The sequence below is a fragment of the Acipenser ruthenus genome, chromosome 4 (assembly GCF_902713425.1).
Source record: "Acipenser ruthenus chromosome 4, fAciRut3.2 maternal haplotype, whole genome shotgun sequence".
NCBI lineage: Eukaryota > Metazoa > Chordata > Actinopteri > Acipenseriformes > Acipenseridae > Acipenser > Acipenser ruthenus.
Window position 1 is genome coordinate 6,208,064 of NC_081192.1, and position 26,373 is coordinate 6,234,436.

The window sequence follows — 26,373 nt, forward strand, 5'->3', positions numbered from 1 at the left end:
AGTGTTAGTTGTCACCTTTCATTTACAATGGCAACACTATGATTAGAACTTGGATTGCCTGCAGAGTGTGGGGGTCTCATTACCTCAGTTAACTTAATAAATATTTGACTCCACTATCCACAGCTTAGAACAGATTGTATGTGCCTTCAGATGTGTTATTTGCTAAAATGCTCCACTTTTAGTGAACTTCAGGCATTCTGTAGGTTTGATAGGGAGGAAATCGGTGAAGCAGTTCACAATTCCACGGTAGAATTCTCTTGATGCAGTTTACAATTCCACGGTAGAATTCTCTTAATGCAGTTCACAATTCCACGATAGAATTCTCTTGATGCAATTCACAATTCCACGGCTGGAAGTGATTTAGTACATTGTACCTCGGAGAAAGTGTACATTAGACAGAACATTTTCACAGTTTCAAAAGCCCTTGCAACACTGCCAGTATTAAACTGATGTTTTCTTTAGAGACTGTGGCAAGCTGGCCTGAGCGGTGATGTCAGACCCGGAGGAAACACACACAGCACTGCGAGTGAAATGGTGAATGTGCTTGCTGGTGCCAGTTTATTGTAAAATAAAAGGTTTAAACAAAACAAAACAATCAAAATAAATGGCTCAATGGCCAAACGAACAGACAAACAAATACCATGCTGGTGCTTCCAGCACGTCGTAGCAATTGTTATTGTATTATTATTTTAAAGCTTACTCCCGAATTTCTCTCCACACTGAACACCCAACCACGGGTGAGTGAAACGTGCCTACCCAAAAATACACACAGGGGCGGGGCACTTTGGACACAGATCAGGTCGCACAGTTTATACCAGCAGATCATTAATAAATAGGTCATTATTCTGTGGAGTGTATTATTTATTTATTTATTTATTTATTTATTTATTTATTTATTTATATATTAGCAGACGCCCTTACCCAGGTCGACTTACAGTTGTATACAAAAAATACATATCAAGAATTACACTACAATTAAGAGCAAGACAATAGTAGTTGCACTATATGGAAGTGGTATTTTAAACAAATAGGTAAATAGGTAATGAACATGGCTGTTGTTTTTTTACACAAATGTTTAAAAGCATGAACTAAACAAAAAAAGAGCTAGCGATAGACCTGTGGCTACATTGTATAGAGCTAGCGGTGGACCTGTGGCTACATTGTATAGAGCTAGCGGTGGACCTGTGGCTACATTGTATAGAGCTAGCGGTGGACCTGTGGCTACATTGTATAGAGCTAGCGGTGGACCTGTGGCTACATTGTCTGTGTAGAGCTGGTCTATATTGTCTGTAGGTGGTTTGAGGCATTTCCACTTAAAATATTTGATAAGTACATTAGAAATTGCTTTTCCAACATATGTTATCAGTTTTTCCATGCTTAGAAGTTTACCAGTTAAAAAAAAAAAGCAGAAATATGAAATGTTTTTTTTAAAGCAGCCTATTACGACAGCTAGTAGGGCCTCTTCTGAATTTACAAATAGCTGTTTATTTTGTCCAGTTAGGACCCCTTTTTTCAGTACAGCTTCTAGTGGGGGACGGAAAGGATTAACCTCAAACCTGTGAATGTATTTTTGTTATTTTCAATCTGGCCTGCAGGTGTCACCGTTTGCAATGTCCTCAGAGTTGGAATACTGTATAATATAATATATATATATATATATATATATATATATATATATATATATATATATATATATATATATATATAATTATATAATTATATATAAGCAATAATAGGTTCCTAGAAATTCATTGTGCTGATAATTATTAATCTTGCGCACCTGGACCCCGTGTTGTGGCAGCTGAGGTTGATTCCATCCTCAGGTGTCCAATTATAACTGCATAATACTCAGCTTGTTGTGCCCTAAAGCTTTAGTACTTCGCAAGCACAGCTTGGTTGTTGTATATAAATAGTATGTTATATAAGCATGACCTCAACAAGGTTTTGTTGACTGAGAAATGAATATTGTGTTCCACCTCATCTGAATGTTTTTCTTTATATCCTTTATCTTTGATAATACTGTCATTAGGGTGTAGGACCACTATTGGCAACCAATACGCCAATGATCTGCCAAAGTGGCTAGTCTGGAAAGTACTACATTTGCTCTGAATTTTATATTGAATTCCAATAAACTAATCATCAGCTATAAGCCTTAGCATTTGGGGGAAAGAGATCTCCAAACTCCTAAAAGCTGTAAATTTTACAGATTCAATTTGGAACTTGATTAACTTGAGGGATTGCACAGGATTGGTTAGATGGATAATAATAATTGTCTGAGCTTTTTCCAATCAAGCGACACCTTAAAACAAGACATACTTGGTATTTATACAGTAAAAATGCTGCAAACATTATTTGTTATAATATTTGTACAGTAGAATGCTTTAATGTGATCATAACAACTAAATATTTCAGTTGAGTGACTACCTGTATAGAATTTACATTTGTGATTGCTTTGTTTCAAATGGTAATATGTTTGCTGACAAAATACATTTAAAGTACTAGTGCAAAAAAATTATCTCCCTGTATATTAAAGTAAAAACTGGTGATTTATTTTGCTGCATAAATGTCTGTATTTGTATCTGATCACATTAAATACTTTCAGGTGCACACTGTACCTGTCATGTGACTCCACTGACAACCAATTAAACATGTCTGCTGGCCATTGCGCCAAATTTGCACCTCTGATAGTGGTCACACAGGGCCCTGTCTCTGCTGAAATCTATGATGTCTACAGAGTCTTTATCTAGTACACCAATACTGTTAGATTATACTTAGGGCTTCTGTTTTTCGGGTTTTATTAATTGTATTTTTCGGTGCTTATTATAGCTATTTTCGAGTTTTATGTAAATCATTTTTTTCGGGGCTTTCGTTTTTGATATACTGTATGAAATTTGTGTTTTTGGTTACTTTCCAAAATGCTTGAGCGATTTTTTGTGTCAAAATATGTATAGTAACTCGACAGTACTTGCACACTTAAGTTGTACCTTCTTTCCTTTGCTGTCTTCCACAACGAAATCCCTATGGTCACGGGCACATTCCTCTGGATTTTTTGTGTGTAGGCATTTTTGTACATTTCACTACAATTCTGTTTTAAATCCTCCGTATTTTAACTGTAACACAGCTTTAAATCCTGCTAACAAGCCTCCATCCTGATTGTAATCTCATTTTAAATCTCGCAAGCAGAGTCTCCAATAGAAATGTAGGAATGTGCTGTCACTCAGTAGTTGGGGCGGATTTAAAGTATTTAGAACGAATCAATGATAGATACAAGTCAGGAAGGCGGGACATTGCCCAGCAGCACTGGGAAATGTATTTATTATTATTTTTGTAGTAGGTTTTACTTTTTAATGGGAAAAGGGTAAAGTCAACGTGAATAGATTAACCATTTCCACAGTTTTTCCGGTGTTTTTGGCTGTCCACCGATTCAATTTTTTTTTTGTATGGGGGGTGTTTTATCGTGTTTTATCGGTTAAAACTGAAAATCAGAAGCCCTATTATCTGTGTTTTTTGTTGTTGTTACATAACCTTTATAAATTAAAAGAGTGCCAACACTAAAACATTCCATCTGCCAAATTAAGTTGCAATTTTAAACATTTGCATTGTTGTGCCAAGTTGTGCTTAATTATTGACAGATGCTAATTGTGTGTGTTTTGCATTTTATGACTTTTCAATCATGTTGTGTTTTGTAATGACAGTGGCAGTGTGCGCTGCTGCAGCCCTTCTGGACTGTCCTTTAAACAACATGTGCATGTCTATGACTTGTAAACTAACTTAATAAATGTCTCTGAATGGCTGAGCAGCAGTAAAAATCTCCAAGGACTAGACGTTGTTTCATTTCTATGAACTTCAGTGTTTTGTAGCTCCCTAATGCGTCTTGATTTTTGTTTACCAAGCTGTAGTTAATTCCTAATTCCATAAATGATTTTGGGTTTTCAAAGATTTCAATTTAAAATACTCAGGAGTGCTGCATTCTTAATTGTATCTGCATTTGTTCTCATTCCTTGTATTTCTTCTTTAGGTGTTGTAGTAGTTGTATTTACCATTAACCCTGTACAACAGTAAGTTCAGATCCCAGCCAATTCTCAGTTATGATGCAACAACCTTCAAAAAATGATGTGTTTTACACTGTGTATCTGTTTCTGTTTTTTATGTTATCTCCAAGATTAATTGAATTACGTTCTCTTTGTACTATGTGTATCAAAGAGTTACTTCTAGCATGACAGATAATGGCCATTCATTCTTTATTATGTATGTGTGTTGTGGGGATTATATACAGTAGAGCCTAACATTCGCTTTCTCCAGTTTATGTGTATGTGTTTGGGTAAAATAAATGTATTTTTATTGACACCAATTACTGTAATTATAGAATATTACATGCACCCTCTGAAAAAGTGCAAGACTGAACAGCCTATCAAATACACTATAGTATACACCAAATACTGAATACTGTAACCTAAATTTACTGCACAGCTTGCGTCGTAGTACATGTTGGCAAGGCAGTAAAAATATGTATGTAGTCCAACTATGCCACCTGGTGGTGATGGGCACCAGGACCCAGTGTACATAAATAAAAACATTTGCACAGGTTTGTTTAATTTGTGACATAGGTTAGAGACCAACCTGCCCATAGATAGACACCAGCAATGTAATTAAAACAAAGTTTATTTAAAATTAAAAAAAAAACAATTAAAACACTTGGCAAAAAGGCCACCACCCACCAATTTGCTAGGGTGGAAAGTATCAACATAAAAAGCACCCACTACTGGGCTAGGGCGGAAAGTATCAAAATAAGAGGAAGAATATGACTGGCAGTGTAGAAGCCACGCCCAATGGACTAGCCAAGCTGTCCGCTGCTGGGTTCAGTACTTCTGGAGATGTAGCATTGGCGTGATGGCCTGGTCCAGTAGTTACCAGGGCTCCTGTACTACGCCTTCCAGGGAGAAGCAAAGAAACAAAGCAATGTAAAGACTTTAAAAACAATGGATTACTCGCCATCTCCTCATCCCCCTCTACCAAGCGGATAAAAAAATGACCATCTAAAAACCCACTCAACTAAAATGCCTCTGTAGCAGGGCGGTAGAAAGCCCTGCTGTTTAAATGTATTTGTTTATTTTTAGAACAGGTTTTCCCCCTCCGCCCCTGTGCAGATTATTGTTTTGTGTTTGTTTGTTTTATGATTTATTTGTATTTATGACAGCGAGGCGCCGTGTGTTTTATTTTATTTAGTAGCGTGGATGGGAAGCCCCATCCACAGCAGTTAGTTAATAAACTCGTGCAGATTGTGGCCGAGGGGTAATAGAATAATTACTAGCCAGTTAAACCCCTCAGCCACGATATAAAAACCTGCAGCTCGCTGCACTCCGGGTGGGTGTTAGAGCGGAGAGAGCGAGCGAGAGGAGCGAGAGAAAAACTAAACTAAAAATTAAGTATACAGTAACAGTGAAGGCTACAGCCCAGCCTTACCTGTATTGTTTAATATTTTGTGTTCGAGATTTGTTTCTGTTTGAACCTTTTATTTTGCTCTGTGAGCACAGTCTTTTTGTTAAAACGTTTTATTTATTTTTGCTTAATAAAAACGGCGCCACCGCGTCTGTTATTTTGGAACTGCATACTTGGTGTCAGTATTTTTCCCGTCCCTGCATCTGTCCTGATGTCACCGCCCAGCCATCCTGTCACACGTGGTGTCCTGCGTGGGATCACCAGCGCCTCCTGGACGCAGGCAGAAGAGGATACTGCAGTTTTTTTTTCTCGTTTTTTTTTTGTTTTTTTTTTCTAATGTGTGGAGTGAGGAAGGTTTGTGGAAAAAAGGACAGTGAGGAAGGAGGATGTGAGGAACAACAGCAACAGCAGGCACAAGAGGAGATCAGCTGGGAAGCCCTCCTCCACAGTATAAGTAAGACCTACTGTTGCTGCATCTGTGGGGAGCGGGGGCATTTCCCAGTTAATTGCCCCCTACCAGAAGACTGGGATTACAGCTGCAGGAGAGGAGTCAAGTGGTCGGTTAACTAAATGAGATCTTGTAGCTGACCCTATGGTAGAGCTTCACCTTGCCTGCCCAAACAAACTACAGTTCCCAGCAGCCTTTGCTTCCAGCAGTCCTTCACTTTCTGTGGTCCCCCTTTTCACAGCCCTGTGCTCAGGCTCAGAGAGTGTTAAAATCATGATCTTGGGCAGCTAAATGACTCAGGCTTTCTAGAGCTCCGCACCAGTTACAGGGTACGAGTGCTGCCTTTGATACTGCAGACCATTCCATTCCACTGAATCATCTTGAAAGCACAGTATGACTGTCTGGCTTTGTCCTATCCTGTTTCAAATCTTATATTTCTGATTGGTTCCAGTTTGTCTCTATTGGGGAGGTAAAATCGGCATTATCGGAAGTTGTCTGTGGTGTTCCACAGGGCTCCATTCTAGGTCCCTTGCTGTATTCATTATATATGCTATCGTTAGGTAACATTATCCACAGACACGGAGTGAACTTCCATTGCTATGCTGAAGATACCCAGCTATATATATCCGTAAAACCAGGAAATTCTTCTGCCTGGGTGTTATTAGCTACTTGCCTTACAAACATCAAGCATTGGTTGTCACAGAATTTTCTAATGTTGAATTCAGATAAAACAGAGGTTATGCTAGTGGGATCACAGAACCAACTAAAAGGAAATGTGGGTTTACATTACTCTTTACATTGGCTTCCTGTGCAGTATAGAATTGATTTTAAGATTTTGCTGTTAACTTACAAGGCCCTGAATGGATTAGCACCTAGTTATTTGCAGGAGTTACTGACCCCGTATCTTCCAAACCGCACTCTGAGATCACAGGATGAAGGGCTGCTGGTTATTCTTAGGGTCAACAAAAGCAACACGGGAGGTAGGGCTTTTTCTTGTAGCGCTCCTAAATTATGGAATGCTCTGCCTTCGTTTGTCAGGGAAGTTGTAACTTTGCTGCTTTTGTATTATGTGTATACTGTTATTTAAATTGTCTATCTGTGGCACATGTAGTGTGGCATGCTATACAAATGTATTGTGGTTTCTTTTCTACTATGTACTGTACAGTGCTTTGCGATACCTTTGTAGAAAAAGTACTATATAAATGCAATAAATAATAAAATAAATATATAAATGGCATGGAGGAAATGGTCAATTATGGGAAAAGGGTTCATTATGAAAATGTATGTGACTGTTCTTTCTTTGTCCTTTAAGAACCTGATGTTGCACCATGTGTACAGAGCCTCTCAGTCTGGACCTGTTGTTCTAGGGAAGCACTAACTAGATTATTGTGCTGTTCCATTTTAACTAGATTTTACATTTACAATGTCTACTGTTATCTTCTGTTTCGATCCAAAGGCGCGCCTAAAGGACAAGCGATTGCTGAGGTACTTTCCTGTGTCAAAGTGGGGTGCACTTTTCATAAAAACACTTTCATAAAACAATGTCACAAACTGTTTTAAAACATTATAAAGTGCAGGCAGAAATGACTGATTGATATGGTCCCTGCCTCCCTGTAAAACATAAGCAAATTGATTTTGAGCTTTTTCTGTATCGCTCAGCCAGAATCACATTTACAAAATGCAGCAGTTAAATATTTCACAATAAAAGCAAATAAAAAAAGTCATCGATAGACTGTCTCTGTGGCCTCTGTAGTCTGTTTTATGTAATGAAAGAAGAAAATATGTTCCTGAAAAACTTAATGAAATCTAACCAGTCCTATGCTGTTGATGAACCATTTCCCTAAAAAACATCTTCAGATGAAGAAACTGCTCCACACCCATACACTGCACTACTAAGTACTATATTTGTTATTTCGGGAGTGATGAAGCACAATGTTAGTTCAGGTGCTTCTCCTCGTGGTTGACAGCTGGTAAAAAGCAAGACCTCACATACAGTACAATGCCTGTGTGACAGAGAGCGAATGAATCCTAGTCAACAATCTCCCTCCCGACCTGTGAGGGCACGGTATAACAGAAACGGGGTCCCCCAAACTGGATGATTCGACAGTTCATTCCTGGATCAGTCGGAAGTCGGCCATCCAGAAAGGGGGCGGAGTCACAATACCAGAAGTCATCTCCTTGATGCGTTAGGCGATGTGTCAGTCATGGATTGGAGGATACGTGATTGCACTCGCTACCGAAGGGGGCGTGATTGAAGGTATATCAGGGGATGTGGCCAAGCAATCTATTCCTTTGTTATGGTTATGGAAAGACCTGTAAAGGGCGTACTGTTGTAAAAAGAAACCGTGAGTTTTTGGTGTTTTGTTTTGTCTCTCTTTTAAACTGTCACATTTGCCATTTATAGAAGGCTAAACTCCAGGAGCTGTAGCTAAACAGCCAGCAATTAAACCTGGATTACACTCACCATTATGCATGTATAAACCTGTAAATCACCACTTTCACTAAGAGCACTCACTCTGGACTTGTGACCCTGTTGTGTTTGTGTGTGTCTTGTTTAGTGTATTATTATTTTGGGACCTAACCCCGTGGTTTAACTGAGCAATACACATTGGTGTGTAGAGCCAGGTATTATTATTTAAGAGTTGTGAGCACACGACCCAGCCAAATAAAATAGCTGTTTTTCACTGTGAACTGTCTTGTTTCTGTTATTACTGAGCACTGCATCACCTCTACACCTGCACACTGCAAACCACTTTGCCACAGCCTGACAAAAGGGATGTTTAAAAAAACACAATGAAGTTATTTAAAACCTAATGAAACAGCTGAATTTGGATAATTACTTTCCTTAGATCAAACCCTGCATCTATTTCTCAGTGCTGCGTAATTTGGAACAGTGTGATTTGCTGGGTTATTCCACTGCTAGAGTTGAGTAAATGCAAAATGAGTTAATTCTATAGGGTGATGCAAACCTTTTGGCCAGAACTGTACGAGAGGTGGAAACGATGTGTATTAAATATCATAGTTGCCTGAAATGCTGATGTGATCCCTCCCCGTCTATACAGACGGGACAGAAATGAAATGCGACATGTCAAATACAGAAGATGCTGCGGGTTTAATTTAGTGATTTTGTTAATAATACAGTACATGGGAGGACGTTATTAGAAGGTAAGTTTCTCATGACGTTTGCCATTTGTGGTGTCAACTCAACATTTGTCTATGGGCTAACTGTTCATTGGGCTGATTTATCAAAGCTGCTTGTCCTTGCTTTAATGAAACAGTAGGAGTAGATGATGAGCAGTGTACAGCATCTACTCTTGACATCACACCTGCTGTGTCTGTTCACCTGTGAGCCCTGTGTCTCATGTCCAGGCAGATAAAAGGCAGTCAGATCTTCAGGGGACTTGACACAATGATTCAGGCTTTTTGTGACAGTTGGTGTCACCAGTGGGATGCCATTCTATGTCAGCATATGTTCAGCTTGCTTAAGAAAATACATGTTTACTTGTGCTTTTATGAGTCTAATACTGTACTGTATGTCATTATTAACAAACAAAAAAACATCACTTGCATGGAATAGTGTATGGTCGGGTTTCTTGTTTTTTAAAAAACTAACTACGTTTGGTTTAAGTTGCTTTCCCCCACCTTACTAATGAAAGCTCCCATAAGAATGAAATGTGGTTAATGGAGCTGCTTTTAGAGAGCTGTATGTGTTTCCTATAGTCTGCTAGTGGAGTGCTGCTTTTAGAGAGCTGTATGTGTTTCCTATAGTCTGCTAGTGGAGTGCTGTTTTTAGAGAGCTGTATGTGTTTCCTATAGTCTGCTAGTGGAGTGCTGCTTTTAGAGAGCTGTATGTGTTTCCTATAGTCTGCTAGTGGAGTGCTGTTTTTAGAGAGCTGTATGTGTTTCCTATAGTCTGCTAGTGGAGTGCTGCTTTTAGAGAGCTGTATGTGTTTCCTATAGTCTGCTAGTGGAGTGCTGTTTTTAGAGAGCTGTATGTGTTTCCTATAGTCTGCTAGTGGAGTGCTGCTTTTAGAGAGCTGTATGTGTTTCCTATAGTCTGCTAGTGGAGTGCTGCTTTTAGAGAGCTGTATGTGTTTCCTATAGTCTGCTAGTGGAGTGCTGCTTTTAGAGAGCTGTATGTGTTTCCTATAGTCTGCTAGTGGAGTGCTGCTTTTAGAGAGCTGTATGTGTTTCCTATAGTCTGCTAGTGGAGTGCTGCTTTTAGAGAGCTGTATGTGTTTCCTATAGTCTGCTAGTGGAGTGCTGCTTTTAGAGAGCTGTATGTGTTTCCTATAGTCTGCTAGTGGAGTGCTGTTTTTAGAGAGCTGTATGTGTTTCCTATAGTCTGCTAGTGGAGTGCTGCTTTTAGAGAGCTGTATGTGTTTCCTATAGTCTGCTAGTGGAGTGCTGTTTTTAGAGAGCTGTATGTGTTTCCTATAGTCTGCTAGTGGAGTGCTGTTTTTAGAGAGCTGTATGTGTTTCCTATAGTCTGCTAGTGGAGTGCTGTTTTTAGAGAGCTGTATGTGTTTCCTATAGTCTGCTAGTGGAGTGCTGTTTTTAGAGAGCTGTATGTGTTTCCTATAGTCTGCTAGTGGAGTGCTGTTTTTAGAGAGCTGTATGTGTTTCCTATAGTCTGCTAGTGGAGTGCTGTTTTTAGAGAGCTGTATGTGTTTCCTATAGTCTGCTAGTGGAGTGCTGTTTTTAGAGAGCTGTATGTGTTTCCTATAGTCTGCTAGTGGAGTGCTGTTTTTAGAGAGCTGTATGTGTTTCCTATAGTCTGCTAGTGGAGTGCTGCTTTTAGAGAGCTGTATGTGTTTCCTATAGTCTTCTTTTACACGACAGTTGCTTTCCTTAATATAAAACATCTTCTTTAATTAAAATGTATTATTGTGACTTCCTGAGATTCAGTTTACCCTGTGCTTGTCTTTAGATAATGCAAGCAGGAGTAAGTGAGTGTCAAGGAGACCCATGCTTTAATTGCATTGTCATTCATTCCTGGGTAAAATGGAGGTTCATAAATTCAATGTAAATGCCAGCGCTGATCAATAACTCCTGTCAGTGGAAGAATTTGTGTCCAGCCATGAGCACCGACATCTGCCCTGAGGAGGTTTCATTTGACTGTGTTTCAGAGTCTGAATTAACTGGGAGTCACAGCACAGCACTTGCTTTAACTGGCTTCGCTGAATCTGAAAGGTAAGAAAAGCTTTTATTTGTAGTTTTTACTTTGAATGCAAAGGAAATGCATTAACCTTTTTTCAGCATTAGTGTTTTCCTAGATTATATATATATATATATATATATATATATATATATATATATATATATATATGAATCAATTTTATATATTATATCAGTGTTGTTTTAAATGATTAAATTGCATGACAGCTGAAAAAAGCAGACAACAGTTTAATTATAGTTTGAAAGTGTAGCCCAATAGTACTAATCAACCATTCTATTGGATTATATAAATGTGTCTGTATCTAGAGTAGAATTGATACATGTCATTATATTTTCACTCAATAAAATTTTTATCACACAAAACCATTAAATGGTGATTCTTTTAACATTCAAACTTTTACAGTTTAATCAGATCGTTTTCCTTCACTACATAAGGTGTGGTGCAAATTCATTGCAAAGTCTTTGATCTTTTTTTGTGAATAACACAGCTGATAGTGTCAGTGTCTAATATTCGCTATGGGGGCATCTGATCTGTTGGTTGGTTTAAATATAGCCTGTCTGGTGCAAGGAAAAGATTTAATGGGAAATGGTTGGCATTCCTCTTTCCTAAAAGCAGAGGGATATTGAGAGAGAGAGAGGGGAGAGAGAGAGAGAGAGAAAAGAAGAGAGAGAGAAATCCCAGTCAGATCCAGTGTCCACGAGTTTGAATAGCTGAGTCTCTCCAAGCAGCATGGTCCTCATTGCATTTGGATTGCATTTCCAGCTCCTCTTCAGCTATGTATTATCTCAGTCCTCCTTCATGGACAACATCTTCTCATTTCCAGCAGGTAATGCAGCTCTTCCCTATTGTTCTGTTCTATGTACAGCTCGTCTGTTAGAAAAGCGCACTTGTGGTTATGTGGATTATAGTTCCTAGACTTAATATTTCGGTGCATTGTTGTCCAGGAGCTAAAGTTAGCCTGCTATGGAAACAAGTTGTAGAGGGGGAGGCATGCTTTGTTTTTTGTTTGTTTGTTTTTCTATGCATATTCTTTTCTTTACTATGTGAATGGCTTGTTTTTGTGCATGTTCATTTCTATTTCGGTATGCAGAGAGAGAGAGAGGGATCCAAATGTAAATCTGTTTCTATAAATACCGTCCCTCCCCCTTCTCCCCCCAGTGCTACAGGACTCCAGTCGGATGTTAGGAGAGTAAACATCAGCAGGCTTTGGATATGTCACTAGCAAATATTCAGATGACTTTTATAGTGCAGCACACGGAAACACCTGTAGCAGCAAACACGGACTGCAGAGGAGCAGTTAGTTATGTGTGTTTCATAGCCTTTCATAGACTGTTTCAATGCACTTTATTCATAAACAGATTGTCCCTTCGTGGTTTTAGCATTGGATATCAAAAAGAGATATACCAATCAAACTAATCCTTAGGTTATTATTTTTTTTTTGGTTTAACAAGATTGCTTTAACAAAGCTAAACAGCTTTCAATATGTTGTCTTTTATAATTTGGGGATCATTTTGACCATAGAAAAACAGTAGAAGGTGGAAACACATACACTTTTTGTCCTAGGGACAATTTTTTTCCCTAAGAGACAGAGTATCCCAATGCTACCACTGCAGGAATCATTGAAACAATGCTCTCTGTGGTGTTTCACATCTCATTGAGTTTCCAGTATATTTTTTTATGTCAAGTATGGAAAATGCCATGTACAGATTTAAATGGTGGTGGTTTACATTTTTTAAATGCACTGTATGTCTCATATTATTGCGTTTGTAGATTTGCCATCTAATTTGTCAATGGGAAATAATACTGAGACACATAAATACATAAATTGAACATTACAACCTATACGTGTGTTAACTAGAGTTTCAGTTTACAGTAGTATTTTTTACCAACCAAAAGAAAAAGTGATTTGTTTTAGAATTTCTAATGCTTTTCTAATGCCCTTCTAAGAATTTCTCATTATAATTTACAGTTAGGCCAGCAGCCACAACAAAAAAATTAATTATTTGCAAAGTCCTCATTGATTTTTTAAAAATTATTTTATTATTATTATTCAAATGTATTAATACTCTGTGATGCCACATCTAGGAGTGAACTAAAATAGGCACAGTGAAAATGGGAAGATTCAAATTTACAAGGACATAAAACACTTTAAAATGTTGCACATATACTGTATATAAGCTACCATTATTGTAAGCTTATAACTTGTACATTTGTACTAAAACAACATTTTTAAGTATGGCTGTCAAGCGAATACAAAAATTAATAAATATTAAGAGTCAACATTTTAATCTTATTTGTTCTTGGTTTTAATCACATATTTAATTGATACAATTACTGCATCCATTTCTTTCAAGTTTGCTTTATTATTATTATTATTATTATTATTATTATTATTATTATTATTATTATTATTATTATTATTATTATTATTATTATTATTTTAAAGTTCTGTTTATCACCTATAAGGTCTTACATGGTCTTGGACCTTCTTATCTTCAAGATCTGCTGACCCCATATGTCCCTGGTCGTTCCCTGAGATCGGAAAATGCTACTCTTCTGACAGTCCCTAAAATGTGTTTGAACTCTTGTCAGAGCCAGGGCATTTACTTATTTGTCAAATTCCGTCTTGGAACTTGCTCCAGATTCATATCAGGAATACTAGCACAATTTAATCTTTTAAATCCTGTTTGAAAACGAATTTGTTTGGGTCTGTTTATTTGTAGCTGGATTATATATTAGAGAAGGCTTTTTTTAAAAATGCATTTTGTAAAGCGCCCTGGAATGCTTGCATGAAGAGCACTATATAACTGAAATTTGTATTGTATAATAATAATAATAATAATAATAATAATAATAATAATAATAATAATAATAATAATAATAACTAAAAATTGTCTAAATGAAAAAAGCATTCATTGATGGTTATATTCTGTCAAAACTGACGGGTTTCATTTGTCGTTGTGTTGTTGCTAGCTTTGGTGTATTTTGAGAAATGTGTTTAGCATGCAAGTGGTGCTTCAGATGTAGCCTACGTTTGTGATACTGAAAGTTTCAATTTGACAGTAGATACGTCAGAAAGTTTTATTTTTTTTAAATGAGCTTCCCATTCACAACAAGTCCTTCACTCTGAGTACTTTGTTCCTTAATGCAATTATATGACTAACTTTCTGTGCTAATGCCGACTGCATGCGCTCCATATTATGGTGACGTAGGGAATATTACGGTATGCTAAGAGGATCAAGACAGAAGTTAACTGTGATTAATTGACAGCTCTATTTTTAAGTAAAACTTTTTTTTCCATAAAACTAAACATAAATAACTTTTATAAGGGAATAAAAACACTCCTTTTTAGTCCTGCTGACAATGCACGTCGTTTTCGAAGCTTTTGTTATGAGCAAAATACGAAGTAGTGGTGGATAGCAACTGTTAACCTTTTTCACTGCTCTTATACAGTTTGAATAAAGTTGTTTTTTTAAGGGAAACAAGTCTTATTCATTGCTCCATTACACCAGGGCCATGTATTGTTCTACAAACAAAAATAAATGTACATTCTCTTAACACACAGTATAGCCCTTTCGTGCATGAAATATTGAACATAGCTTAAAAAAGGTAGTTCTGGATACATAATAAATATGTTTTTCATTTAAATTCTTTTCATTCCCCCCCCCCCATGCTTTATATGGCGGGAGAAAGGCATACGGCTCATATGAGGCTCTCATGCATTCAGATCTTCCATATGTCCCCATATAAAGACTAGAAGAGTTTTTATATCCGTCCACATATAAGATCACCATGCATGAAAGGGATAGAGATTACACAGACCAGTAAACAAGAAGACTCCACCACCATATATTTTACATTACAACACATTTAAACAAAATGTTTGAAAACTGTGAGGCATTTCAACATACAACATACAATATACAGCCATTGCCAAAAGTTTTGCATCACCCTATAGAATGACCTAATTTTGCTTCATAAAGTTGAATGAAACCTGCTGAATAATGTTACGTTAACATATTGAATTACACACCGCTTTGTAGTTTTCCATATACTTAACGAAAAACTGACAAAAATGGAAAAATGTGACATTTCAAAATCTACGATGAAATACCGTAGGCTTCTGGTAGTCTTTTGCAATGTAATTTTGTAGTTTCTTTGATTACATGATGTTAAATAAAAGATCTAAATTATGTTCATGTAGTTTGTTTTTAAAATAATGTCCTAGGCGATGCTAAACTTTTGGCCATAGCTGTATGTATGTATGTGTATATACATATACAGTTGTAGTCAAAAGTTTACATACCCCACTGGAAATTTATAATTTCTAGAAATTTCTTGAAAACAACGAATTTTTGAAAAAAAAAATTGTAGCAAAAGTTTTGCTTTTGTGGATGAGGAAAAAGTTATAAGAAATATATATCTACAATTACTGTATTTATTTCAGCAATTTTTTTGCAAAACTCCAAAAATGTTAATTCAAAAGTATTCATACCCTTTGATGCTATGATAGTATTGTCTACAAGGTGCTAGAAATTTCAATATGATAATGCAGAACCTAATTCTAGAAAAGTCTAGAATTAGAGTAGGTGAACATTCTTAGAAAGTATAAAAGGGTTAGGATGATTGCTGATAGGATGATAGGATGATTGGTAAAAAGTAAAGAGCTGTCTGAAGACCTTAGGCAGAAAAAATATTTATTGTCATAAAGCTGGAGAAGGATACAAGAAGATTTCCAAGCATTTGAGTATCCCAATTTCGACTTTTGTTTCTATTATCAAGAAGTACAAGACTCATGGTACTGTCACAACGCTTCCTCATTCTGGAAGAAAGAAGGTTCTTTCACCAAGAACAAGTAGAAGAATTGTGACGAAGGTTAATAAAAATCTGAGACTGACTGCCAAAGATATTCAAAGTGAATTGGCTACAAGTGGGACTGGGGTTTCCATTTCAACCACAGGTCGAGTATTGCATGGTGAAGGTCTCAATGATCGCAGGCCAGGGAAAAAGCCACTCTTAGGAAAACATCACAAGGACAATCGCTTAAAGTTTGCAAAACAGAATTTGAATGATGGGTATGAGTTGTGGTCAAAGGTTTTGTGGAGTGATTAAACAAAAATTGAGCTATTTGGTCACTCTGATAGTTGTTACATTTGGAGAAAGTCTGGTGAGGCGTACAAAGAAAAGAATACCATACCTACTGTCAAGCATGGAGGTGGTAGTATCCTTCTATGGGATTGTTTTTCACAGGAATGGCACAGGAAATTTAGTTCAAATACATGGTAAAATGGATTACATAGCAGACAAAAAGATATTGGCCAATCATCTGAAACCCTCCCCTACAAAATTTAGTTTAAAGCGCAACTGGACGTTCCAACACAACAACGATCCAAAGCACACATCAAAATCTGCCTCAGAATGGATAAAGAAGAATAAAATCAAGGTTCTGGAATGGTAAAATTCCTGATCTAAATCCGATTGAGAATCTTTGGTATGAGTTGAAGAAGGCTGTGCACAAGAGAAGTCCTCGGAATTTGAATGAACTGGAACAATTTTGCGTTGAAGAATCACTAAAGAATCATGCCAAAAGTTCATTGATAAATATCCAAATTGTTTAAAAGAGGTTATTATTGCTAAAGGTGCCTCAACTAGCTATTCATTTCATTTTCCTTGTCAGGGTGTGAATACTTTTGAATTAGCATTTTTGGAGTTTTGCAAAAAAAATTGCTGAAATAAATAATTGTAGACATGTATTTCTTCTTTTCCTCATCCACAAAAGCAAAACTTTTGCTACAAAAGATTTTTCCTATAATTATTTGTTTTCGAGAAATTTCTAGAAATTATATATTTCCATTGGGGTATGTAGACTTTTGAATACAACTGTATATATGTGTAATTTATGAAGGATTTCATCTTTAACACTGTTTATACTGTACCCTTTCCAAATGATCATGAATGAAACGGTAGGACATGAACATTGGTAAGTTGACACCCAGTGGGAAGCCTTTCCTGTTTTCACATTGCAATGGTATCACAATGAAATGAATCAACATACACTGGTAATCCATTGCACTGGCATGGTACAGTAACATATCAGTACCACTGAGACTGCCATTGTATCAGTTCCACTGGGCAATATTCAGATCCAATGTGATGCCATGTGGTCTGCCAATGCTTTCTTCAATGGACTCGTATTATATTAGTCTCGTTGGCATTTACTGACTATTTAAGTATTGAATAAAAATGATCTGGCTATAACCAGGCAAAAGGACCCATACACAAAGGGGGATATATGTAGCTTTGGGCTACTTTGGAGAGCAACAGAGCTGTAAAGTGAAGCACATTTTTCATCAAACTTGGAGGGTGTTATGGTACCTCACCTGCTCTGTTAAATTCTTCATGTTGATTTTCAATGGTATACTTTTTTCAATGAGGAGTTAAATCCCGAAAAGAGAGTAACTATCCATAGAAGTAAAGCATAACAAAAGTGAACATGTGTCTAAGCATGTTGTGTTTAAGGTTAGCTGGAATGATTTAAAAACTGCATACTAACTGCACAATAAGATTAAGTTTGTATATATTACCTAGTAGTTAATTAGAAACTAGAGTCTCTGCTTGGTCTCTGCTTGGAGTTTTAGGAAGGATTTTAATTGATCAGAATCTGTTGGATACAAAGTTTCCATTGTGCCAGTCCTGTAGTAGTACAGCAGGCAGCAGCTGCTGTCACAGGATCACTGCAGGGTGTTGATTGTCAGTCACACTTTGAGCAAAATGTTTTCTTGAAAGTAATATTGAGAAACGGGAGGTATAGGTAGTTATTCTGATAACAAAAAACTTTTTTTTTATAGCACATAATAAACACTTACTAATGTTGTATATGAATGATGCAGTGTTTTTTTGAAACATTGTAAATGATTCCCCTTTCATCCCTTGTGAATTACCATTAATTAGATAGGCATGGATCAGCTTACAATGGAGATAATTCCTTGTCTTTGATTGTCCTACCTTTTTAGCCTGTACAGTAGCCTTTTCTGCAACAACATTCCCATCTCACTGGCCACACTTTTGGCTTGAGTCAAACGCTACGGAGTGAGGATTATGCTACACTTTATGAGATGACAGTACGGATAGCAGATTATTAGCAGATATGACACTTCATTTTTTTAAATGATTATTTTATTATTATTTTATTTTATCTAGCGCTCAAACCTTTGGAACATAAGAAAAGAAGTCCTGGCAATATATGTTGTCTTTTAATGCCTCCACCACCACTATCCCCTCCACCTCCTCCATTGCAGCGAGAACGCAGGAGTCAGGTGAGTAAAACTGCCACTGCTAGTCGCACAGTACTGGCAGTTATGGTTGGTTAAAATGAGAGCAGGGCACGCATGTCGTAAACATGCTTAAGTTTGGATTTTCAGGTCACCTCTCCTTTGAAAAAATGTCTTCTGTGTGTTTGGGTGTTTTTCTGCAGACAAAAGCACATATGGCAAGATAAGTTGAATAGGAATCTATGGGAATCAGGCATTTCAGGAAGTAAAGATTAATATTACTATAAATATAGTATAGTAAGGAGATTTGAAAAGCGCAGGACTCTTATTAGGATACCAACCTTTTTGCAAGGCCTTTGTCATTTTTCTGTAGATACTCCGGTGAAGTCCATTTATCCTGCCAGTCATGCAACAACAATACTTGACTTCTCTTGCAGCAGGAACAGTATTGAGAATCCACCTGAGCCTCACAGTCACTTCTCTGTACTGCATATTATACTGGGGAGCTCTTAATATCTGCTGCACAGGAGTATCTACAGTGTGGTGTCAGAATAAATGGATTTCAGAGTTAAAGTAAAGCCTGGAAAACTAAAAACAATCGTTCAAAGAAATGAGCTGGGAGTTACAAGAAGGTTGTAATGCTATTCGGAGTGGGGAGTTGTCAAGATGTAGTGGGTGGTGCAGTAGAAATGACATCACAACAGCAACAAGAACCCCCTCAAGGGTGCTTTTATTGCACACAACAAAAACAAACCCTGGACCAGCCAGCAATGGTTAGATCCAGGTTAAAATACTTTGTAATAATAAAAAAACTAAAGAAAACTACGGAACAAAACCAGCAATGGTTAAGTTCAGGCAAAGATAAATATAATATACAAGTCCCATACACTTTCAATTTACACAATATTCCTTCAGTGCAGCTGGTGCCAGGGTTATGCAGCATGGCGCAGGGGTCTGTGGCCAATCAGTTTTACATGCAAAGAGTGTAGCTCTGCACTGGGTGTCCCTTTCAGTCTTCACAGTCTGCAAAATGGTAAGGCACAAAACAGGTAGCAAAACAACAAAGGCAATACGATGTAGCTCCAAAAATTCAAGAGCGAGCTTCCCAAAACTGCTTCTCTAAATACTGCCAGGCCCTTCCTTACAATCAGCACTGCACCAAAATCTGCCCAATCGGAGCACACTGCAGTGCTGACCACGAGGAACATGCCCAGCAGAACAGCAGCTTCGGGACCTACCAAGATGGCCGACCTCCGGTCCCTGCTATGCCCGGATGTCAGCACTTCTGGTCAGGAGTGCCCCTATCTTTGAGCGCAGCACCCTCACAGGTCAGGAGGGAGATTTACATCTCTGATTCATTCTCTCTTTGTCACATATCCCACACCTCTCTTCCAAGACATGTTCCTTACCCGCATGATGTTTCACATTGTAATGGAAGGGTTGCAGCGCCAGATACCACCGAGTATCTATGCGTTTGTGCCTCTCATCATGTCTAGCCACTTGAGTGGGGCATGATCAGTGACAAGAGGTAATATCTAAGGGCATGAGTGGCCCATTTAATGGCCAGGCACTCTTTTTCAATTAATGAACATCTGCGCTCCCTGAGAGACATCTTCTGGCTTAGATACATTATTGGATGTTCTACTCCATCTCTTTCTTGGGACAGGACAGCCCCCAGACCAACATCCGAAGTGTCCGACTGGAGGATGAATTCTTTGCTGAAATCTGGGGTGATTAAAGCTGGAACCTGGCAAAGTTTCCTCTTTATTACCTCAAATGCTACCTGACAATGTCCTGTCCGCTTAACAGTATTTGGTGCATTATTTTTAGTGAGATCCACGAGAGGGTCAACGAAGGTGGAGTACTCAGGGATAAATCAGTGGTAATAACCCACTACCCCTAACAAGGATCTTACCTGGGTCTTGGTCTTGGGAAGGGTAGTGCATTCATTAGGAGTCGAGCTTGGGGCCCCTTAGAAGCTGGAGACGGGGCTGGGGTGGTCTTTGGTTCCACCTTGGGACCCGTCAATGGTGCTGGCTGGTCCGGTTGGGAAGAAGGCGACGGGGCTCAGATGGCGGTGGCATTTTCACAGGTTTCGGCCAGGCGAACCGCTTCCTCCAATGTTGTAGGCTCATGCCGTCCAACCCATTCCTGCAGCACAGGGGGAAGAATATACAAAAATTGCTCCACCACAAGTAGCTGAATAATCTGCTCCGTAGACTGCTGGGTTGGGCGCAACCATTATGCCAGCTGGCCTGCCAGGTACTGAGCGGCTACTCGAGTCTGGGTGGCTTTTATTCCCGGAACTGGCACCAAATCATCTCCCTGGAGATGTTCAGGCACTGGAGAATTGCCTGTTTTACTTGGTCATAGTCTAGGGCTGCACTGTCCTCCATCACCCGGTAGGCAGCCTGGGCTTCTCCGACCAGACAGAGGGCGAGCTGGGTAGCCCACCAATCCCGAGGCCATGTGGCTGCCAAAGCTACCCTCTCGAAAGTTACTAGGTAGGCCTCGGGATCATCCTCCTGCGTCATCCTCTGCAGTTTGGGGGGAGGGGGTACCATTGATGGTACCCCTGCTGCATCAGAAGCCGGGGTTGGCGCCGGTCCCCTCTCCCGAACCAGTGCTGCCAGTTGACTGGTACTGAACTTCCCGTGCATCCCTTCTTTTCTCTTCTTTCTCCTGGAGGAGCTTCTGCTCCGCCAGGAACGCAGCAAACTGTTGGGCATCCATTTTAGGGTCCAATCCCACGAAGACACCACGTGTCAGGATGTAGTGGGTGGTGCAATAGAAATAACATCACAACAGCTGCTTTCCAATAATAATAAAAAAACCCTCAAGGGTGTTTTATTGCACACAACAAATAAAAAAATAACAGGACTAGCCAGCAAAAATCAAAAGAAAACTCCTGAACAAAACCAGCAATGGTTAAGTTCAGGGAAAAATAATCCTGTACACTTTCAGTGCAACTGGTGCCAGGGTTATGCAGTGCTGCACAGGGGTCTGTGGCCAATCAGTTTTACATGCAAAGAGTGTAGCTCTGCACTGGGTGTCCCTTTCAGTCCTCACAGTCTGCAGAATGGTAAGGAACAAAAGCAATACTATGCGGCTCCAAAAACTAGAGAGCGAGCTTCTCCAAACTGCTCCCCTAAATACTGCCAGTCCCCTCCCTACAATCAGCACTGCACCAAAATCTGCCCAATTGGAGCACACTGCAGCGCTGACCACGAGGAACATGCCCAGCAGTACAGCAGCTTCGGGACCTACCAAGATGGCCGACCTCCGGTCCCTGCTGTGCCCAGGTGTCAGCACTTCCTGTCAGGAGCGCCCCTATCTTTGAGCGCAGCGCCCTCACAGGTCGGGAGGGAGATTTTCAGCTCCGATTTATTCTCTCCTTGTCACAGGAGTACAGTAAATGTTTTTTCAAAGACCTTGTTATAGTACTGCACATTTAAATCAGCAGGATTTCCCACCTCATCTTGATGCTAGTCTCGTAATATGTATCTGTATATTAGGGCCTTTGCTTAAAGGTTGGTGTTTGGAGATTGAAGAATTTCATTATTATTATTATTATTATTTATTTCTTAGCAGACGCCCTTATCCAGAGCGACTTACAGTTGTTACAAGATATCACATTATTTTTACATACAATTACATAATTTTTTTACCCATTTATACAGTTGGGTTTTTACTGGAGCAATCTAGGTAAAGTACCTTGCTCAAGGGTACAGCAGCAGTGTCCCCCATCTGGGATTGAACCCACGACCCTCCGGTCAAGAGCCCTAACCACTACTCCACACTGTCTGCCAAGAAATAAATAATAATATCTTGCTCGTTTGATTGTTAGTAGCTTATTGATCCCAGAATCTCAAAAGAATTATATATATAACAAAAAGCATGTTATTAAACAAACATTATACACAATGTATAAGTAATGTGATTCTATCATACCGTTTTTATCCTGCACACTTTGGGGAACCCTGTAGATATTGTAGCCATATTGTTGATGTTATACTCAATAGCCATCCACCAGTAACATAAAGATGGACAAGCACTATTTGGTTTAGTATTGTCTAAGGCACTTTCTATGCTTCACTAGCTACAAAAAATCTCTTGTTGCATAAATAGGTGACCACCACTGTGCCATATGAATTGGTGTATCACTAAATTATATTAACTTCAATGTGAAGGTGGAGGGAAATACATCCTGATGTCCCAGCCCTGCGAAGTATAAGAGCTTATTGAAATATTCTAATCAATCAAGGTCAATTCTGCAAAGTGCATTATCAATGCTAAACCACAGTAATAAACAGATGTTATTTAATCTGCAGTGGCTGTTATTCTTCAGCTTTTTAATATTTCACACTGGGGCTTTTCAAATTACTGATATATTTTTGTAAGCACAAAGTGCTGTATTATTTTGTATCTATATACTAAAACACAAGCTTTTACACATAGCTTACTATTTCTGAATTCTAAGAAAAGAGGGTTAGCATGGCACATCCTGTAAAAAAAACCCAAAAAGAAACAGACTAAAGGCTTGATTATTGATACTGACACATAATAGAGCATACATCGTAGTGGTAGATATTCTTGCTTTTGTATCCCAGAAATAGACTAAAACACATCCAAAGAATATCCATTGTATGTGTACAGCAAATGTGTTGTTTCTTGGAAAGAGACCCCATTAGAAAGGAGGTGTGCGTTTTTTGTCTGGAAAACAAGCATATGTAAGACTGAAAGAAACGTGGGGGACAATGCACCAAAATCCAACACTGGTACAATAAGATGGGCCTCGTTTTTGTGCTTAATGCTTTTAAATATATGATCAATCAAGAGTTGATAATGATGATATCAGTCTTATTTAAATAAAGTGTGCAAAGCTTTGTTCCACATACAGTCACTGGTGGTAAGGAGCTGAGTCCGCATCACACCAAGAGCCAATGCATTAGCATGGTCAGTTAAGGTGAAAACTCCTCTTTGGCTTGGATCTGTATGACTTCCTTTGAGATTTCTGTACACTACTCTACGGTATTTCTCTTTGTATCCACACTATTTTTATTGCTTGCTTCCTTTTTTTTTTTAGAATGAAGAAAAGAAAGTAGATGAAGAAAAAAATATGAATATCTGTATGCCAGGTCCTGCAGGGCCCTCTGGGCCAGCTGGACCACAGGTAGGCAGCTTGGGCTCACATCATTACATATGCAGAGTAGCAGAGAAACAGTCAATATTAATCTCAGGGTACAGTGCTTTCAATGAACTGTCACTCATTCCCTGTAGAAGACTCCCCGGAATGCTAGCCTTACTACATTTAGAAGTGCCAGAAATATCCATGTACTGTCCAAAATCCCACAGCAAATAGTTCTCAATAAAGGCAACTGTACTTTCCTCCCACTAAAACAAGTGGACCATGAATCTGTGATTTTAGACCACACTGATAAATTATTTGTTTATTTCGCAGACGCCTTTATCCAAGGCGACTAGGGTGTGTGAACTATGCACCAGCTGCAGAGTCACTTACAACTACGTCTCACTCGAAAGACGGAGCACAAGGAGGTTAAGTGACTTGCTCAGGATCACACAATGAGTCAGTGGCTGAGGTGGGATTTGAACCGGGGACTTTCTGGTTACAAGCCCTTTCTTTAACCACTGGACCACACAGCCTCCTATAAATTAGCAGAAGACAAGTTGCTCTGCCCATGGCTGTGAATTAAAGTGCTTGTGTTATTACAGGGTGTACCAGGACTTCCAGGTGTAATGGGACCAAAGGGGGAGAAAGTAAGTTCCTGTCTTGTTTGATTTTTCCTGTATTGAAATCCTTTAGTTGTGATGATTGGGAGGTTACTCATGCTGGTTCAACAGATACTGCTGCATTTCGTTATAAAACAATGTTTAATATATGCTGGTCGTTCTCACATTAAAGGAACACTTTATACCCACTGAATTTGTAATATCCCATAATATGTATCTATAATCATCATGTATTATTGATTGTTTTCTGATGGATATTTGGAATGTTTTATAAATCGCCATGCTAGTATAAAAATGGAGGCCAATATGAAGCAGTCAGTATGTTAGAGATTTGTCATTGCAAATTGTTTCAATGGGTAGAAATCATACCCTTAGTGGTCATTTTTATATTTGCCTTACTACAGAAATGCCATTTAACTCCCCAAATCTCAAAGAGCACCGAAACAGTAATACATAAAAGATACATGCCATGGGAAAACACAGATCCAAAATAAATACAATACAAATTCAGAGGGTCTGCCACCTTTCATTTCATTCACATGCAACCCACAGTCTCCTGCATATAACTTCCAAAGCCAAAGGGAGGTAAAGATGTTTTCATTACATTTTCATTTACATGCATATTCAATTAATAAACACTTTTCTAGATCAACTCTAGTTGTGGGGCTCATCCCAAACCACAGTGACTGCCTAACTCCACAGTGCTACTCTTAGATGTAGCCCTGCAATTCTGACTGTGGTTAATATGCTGCCGTGAATCTGTAGAAGATAACTACCTAAATCCATTGAGCCCTAGTGAGTTGTGAAGGTCCATTTTTGGTTTTGATCAGACAGCTTGTAAATCTACCTTATCCTCAGACACAGGGTTTACTGGGGCAGGGAATGCCATTCAGGCTGTTTGGAAAGCTACTAACCATACGGCTTAATGATTAGCATACCCGTAGGTCCTTTTACACTGGAAGTTTGTTATGGGGTTGATTCCAGGCTTTGTGATCGTTTGGAAAATTGCCTGAAAGAGGTTAGCCAATCTGAGCCTGCAACTCCCTACAGAAGTGTGAAGAGGCAGGCTTTGCCAGCATTGTCACTCAAACTTATTAAGCAGGGCTCTCAAGCTTTACTTCTAAATCTGCATATTACGTTGGAAAACACAGACAGTTTTCATAAAATTACAGGGAGTTTTCTACGCATATTTAAAAAAAAAAAACTCAATTGGCACCTGTTAGAAGGAAATTCGTTTTTGTATTTATTTAGACAGCAGAATGGCATCAATTTATAACTTTCTTTATAAACTCCTTGAAAGTGTGAGTCTGTTCCAGAAGATCAATACAAATACATTTTGATTTCTAAATACTACAACAAGGGATTATTAAAAAAAAAAAAAGTTTCTATCCACAAATGCCTAAAATAATGCTGCCTCATGGTTTTCTGTTTCTAGGGAGAAATTGGCAGACCTGGATCAAAGGTGAGTATAGGCATTCTTTATTACATTGTCTAAGTAATTGGATTTGCCTTGAATATGTGGCAGCACATTTGTTGGCATTGATGCTATGTTCTTGACTGAAGCAATAATGCATCTACTCAGCAATATGTGATTCTAAGTAATTACAACCTTGAAACAGACTACAGGGACGGTCAGTTCATCTAAACCTAAAGCATCTGGTACAGAAGGCAGGAAGAATAGAGTTCAGCCTCTTCATTCAGCATTCAAGGACGAGGTTCCATTTTAAAAATCGAAACGATGGCAGATTAAAAGGGTAGGGCCCCGTATTGTTTTATAAAATGATACTTAAATACCTTGTTATCCAGTTATGAAAAACGATCTAGTAAAATTATCAGATTTCTAAGGAATCTAGTTCTGTTTAGATAATAAAAAGGTCCCATCTTGTTAACTGAACTAACAGAAGAAACTTGATTTCTTGTTGTTTTAAATGTTGCTCCCAGCTCACTCAATTTAATCGGAATGATAAAGAGCACCATGAGTTAACCTGTAATTAAATATCTGTTCTGTCCAGCTGGTCAGTTCAATCCATTGATAACACTGGTGATACAACGAGCTGGTTTCCAGGCCTCTCAATCCTGTAAACCCCTGGAGGCCTGTGTGTTCAAATCCAATTCAGGTTCCAAGTAATGTCAGCCTAACACCCACATTTCTCAAAATCAGTCAAACTCGCTACAATTTAACAAAAAAACATCCGTCTTGCTTGAGTGAGGCCCAGAACTGAATCGCAAGGTCAGGATTGAAGAGGCTCACCTAGGTCCTGTCAGCAGCCTGCCTGATTGTAAGC

At 38.6% G+C, this 26,373-nt stretch overlaps 1 protein-coding gene across 4 annotated transcripts in view; it reads left to right on the forward strand.

The window, feature by feature from the left end:
• Positions 1-10,743: 10,743 nt before the first annotated feature.
• The window catches only part of LOC117400158 (acetylcholinesterase collagenic tail peptide-like), a 34,328-nt gene continuing 18,698 nt past the window's right edge, over positions 10,744-26,373 (forward strand). The window contains exons 1-6 of one of the 4 annotated variants that reach the window (XM_033999616.3): positions 10,744-11,080; positions 11,679-11,892; positions 18,267-18,382; positions 23,424-23,510; positions 24,071-24,115; positions 25,524-25,550. In XM_033999616.3, the coding sequence (XP_033855507.2) occupies positions 11,796-11,892; positions 18,267-18,382; positions 23,424-23,510; positions 24,071-24,115; positions 25,524-25,550 (372 nt within the window). In that variant the 5' untranslated portion in view covers positions 10,744-11,080; positions 11,679-11,795. The remainder of the gene's footprint in view (positions 11,081-11,678; positions 11,893-18,266; positions 18,383-23,423; positions 23,511-24,070; positions 24,116-25,523; positions 25,551-26,373) is intronic. The other 3 variants (XM_033999619.3, XM_033999620.3, XM_059021659.1) reach the window with 3 other exon arrangements.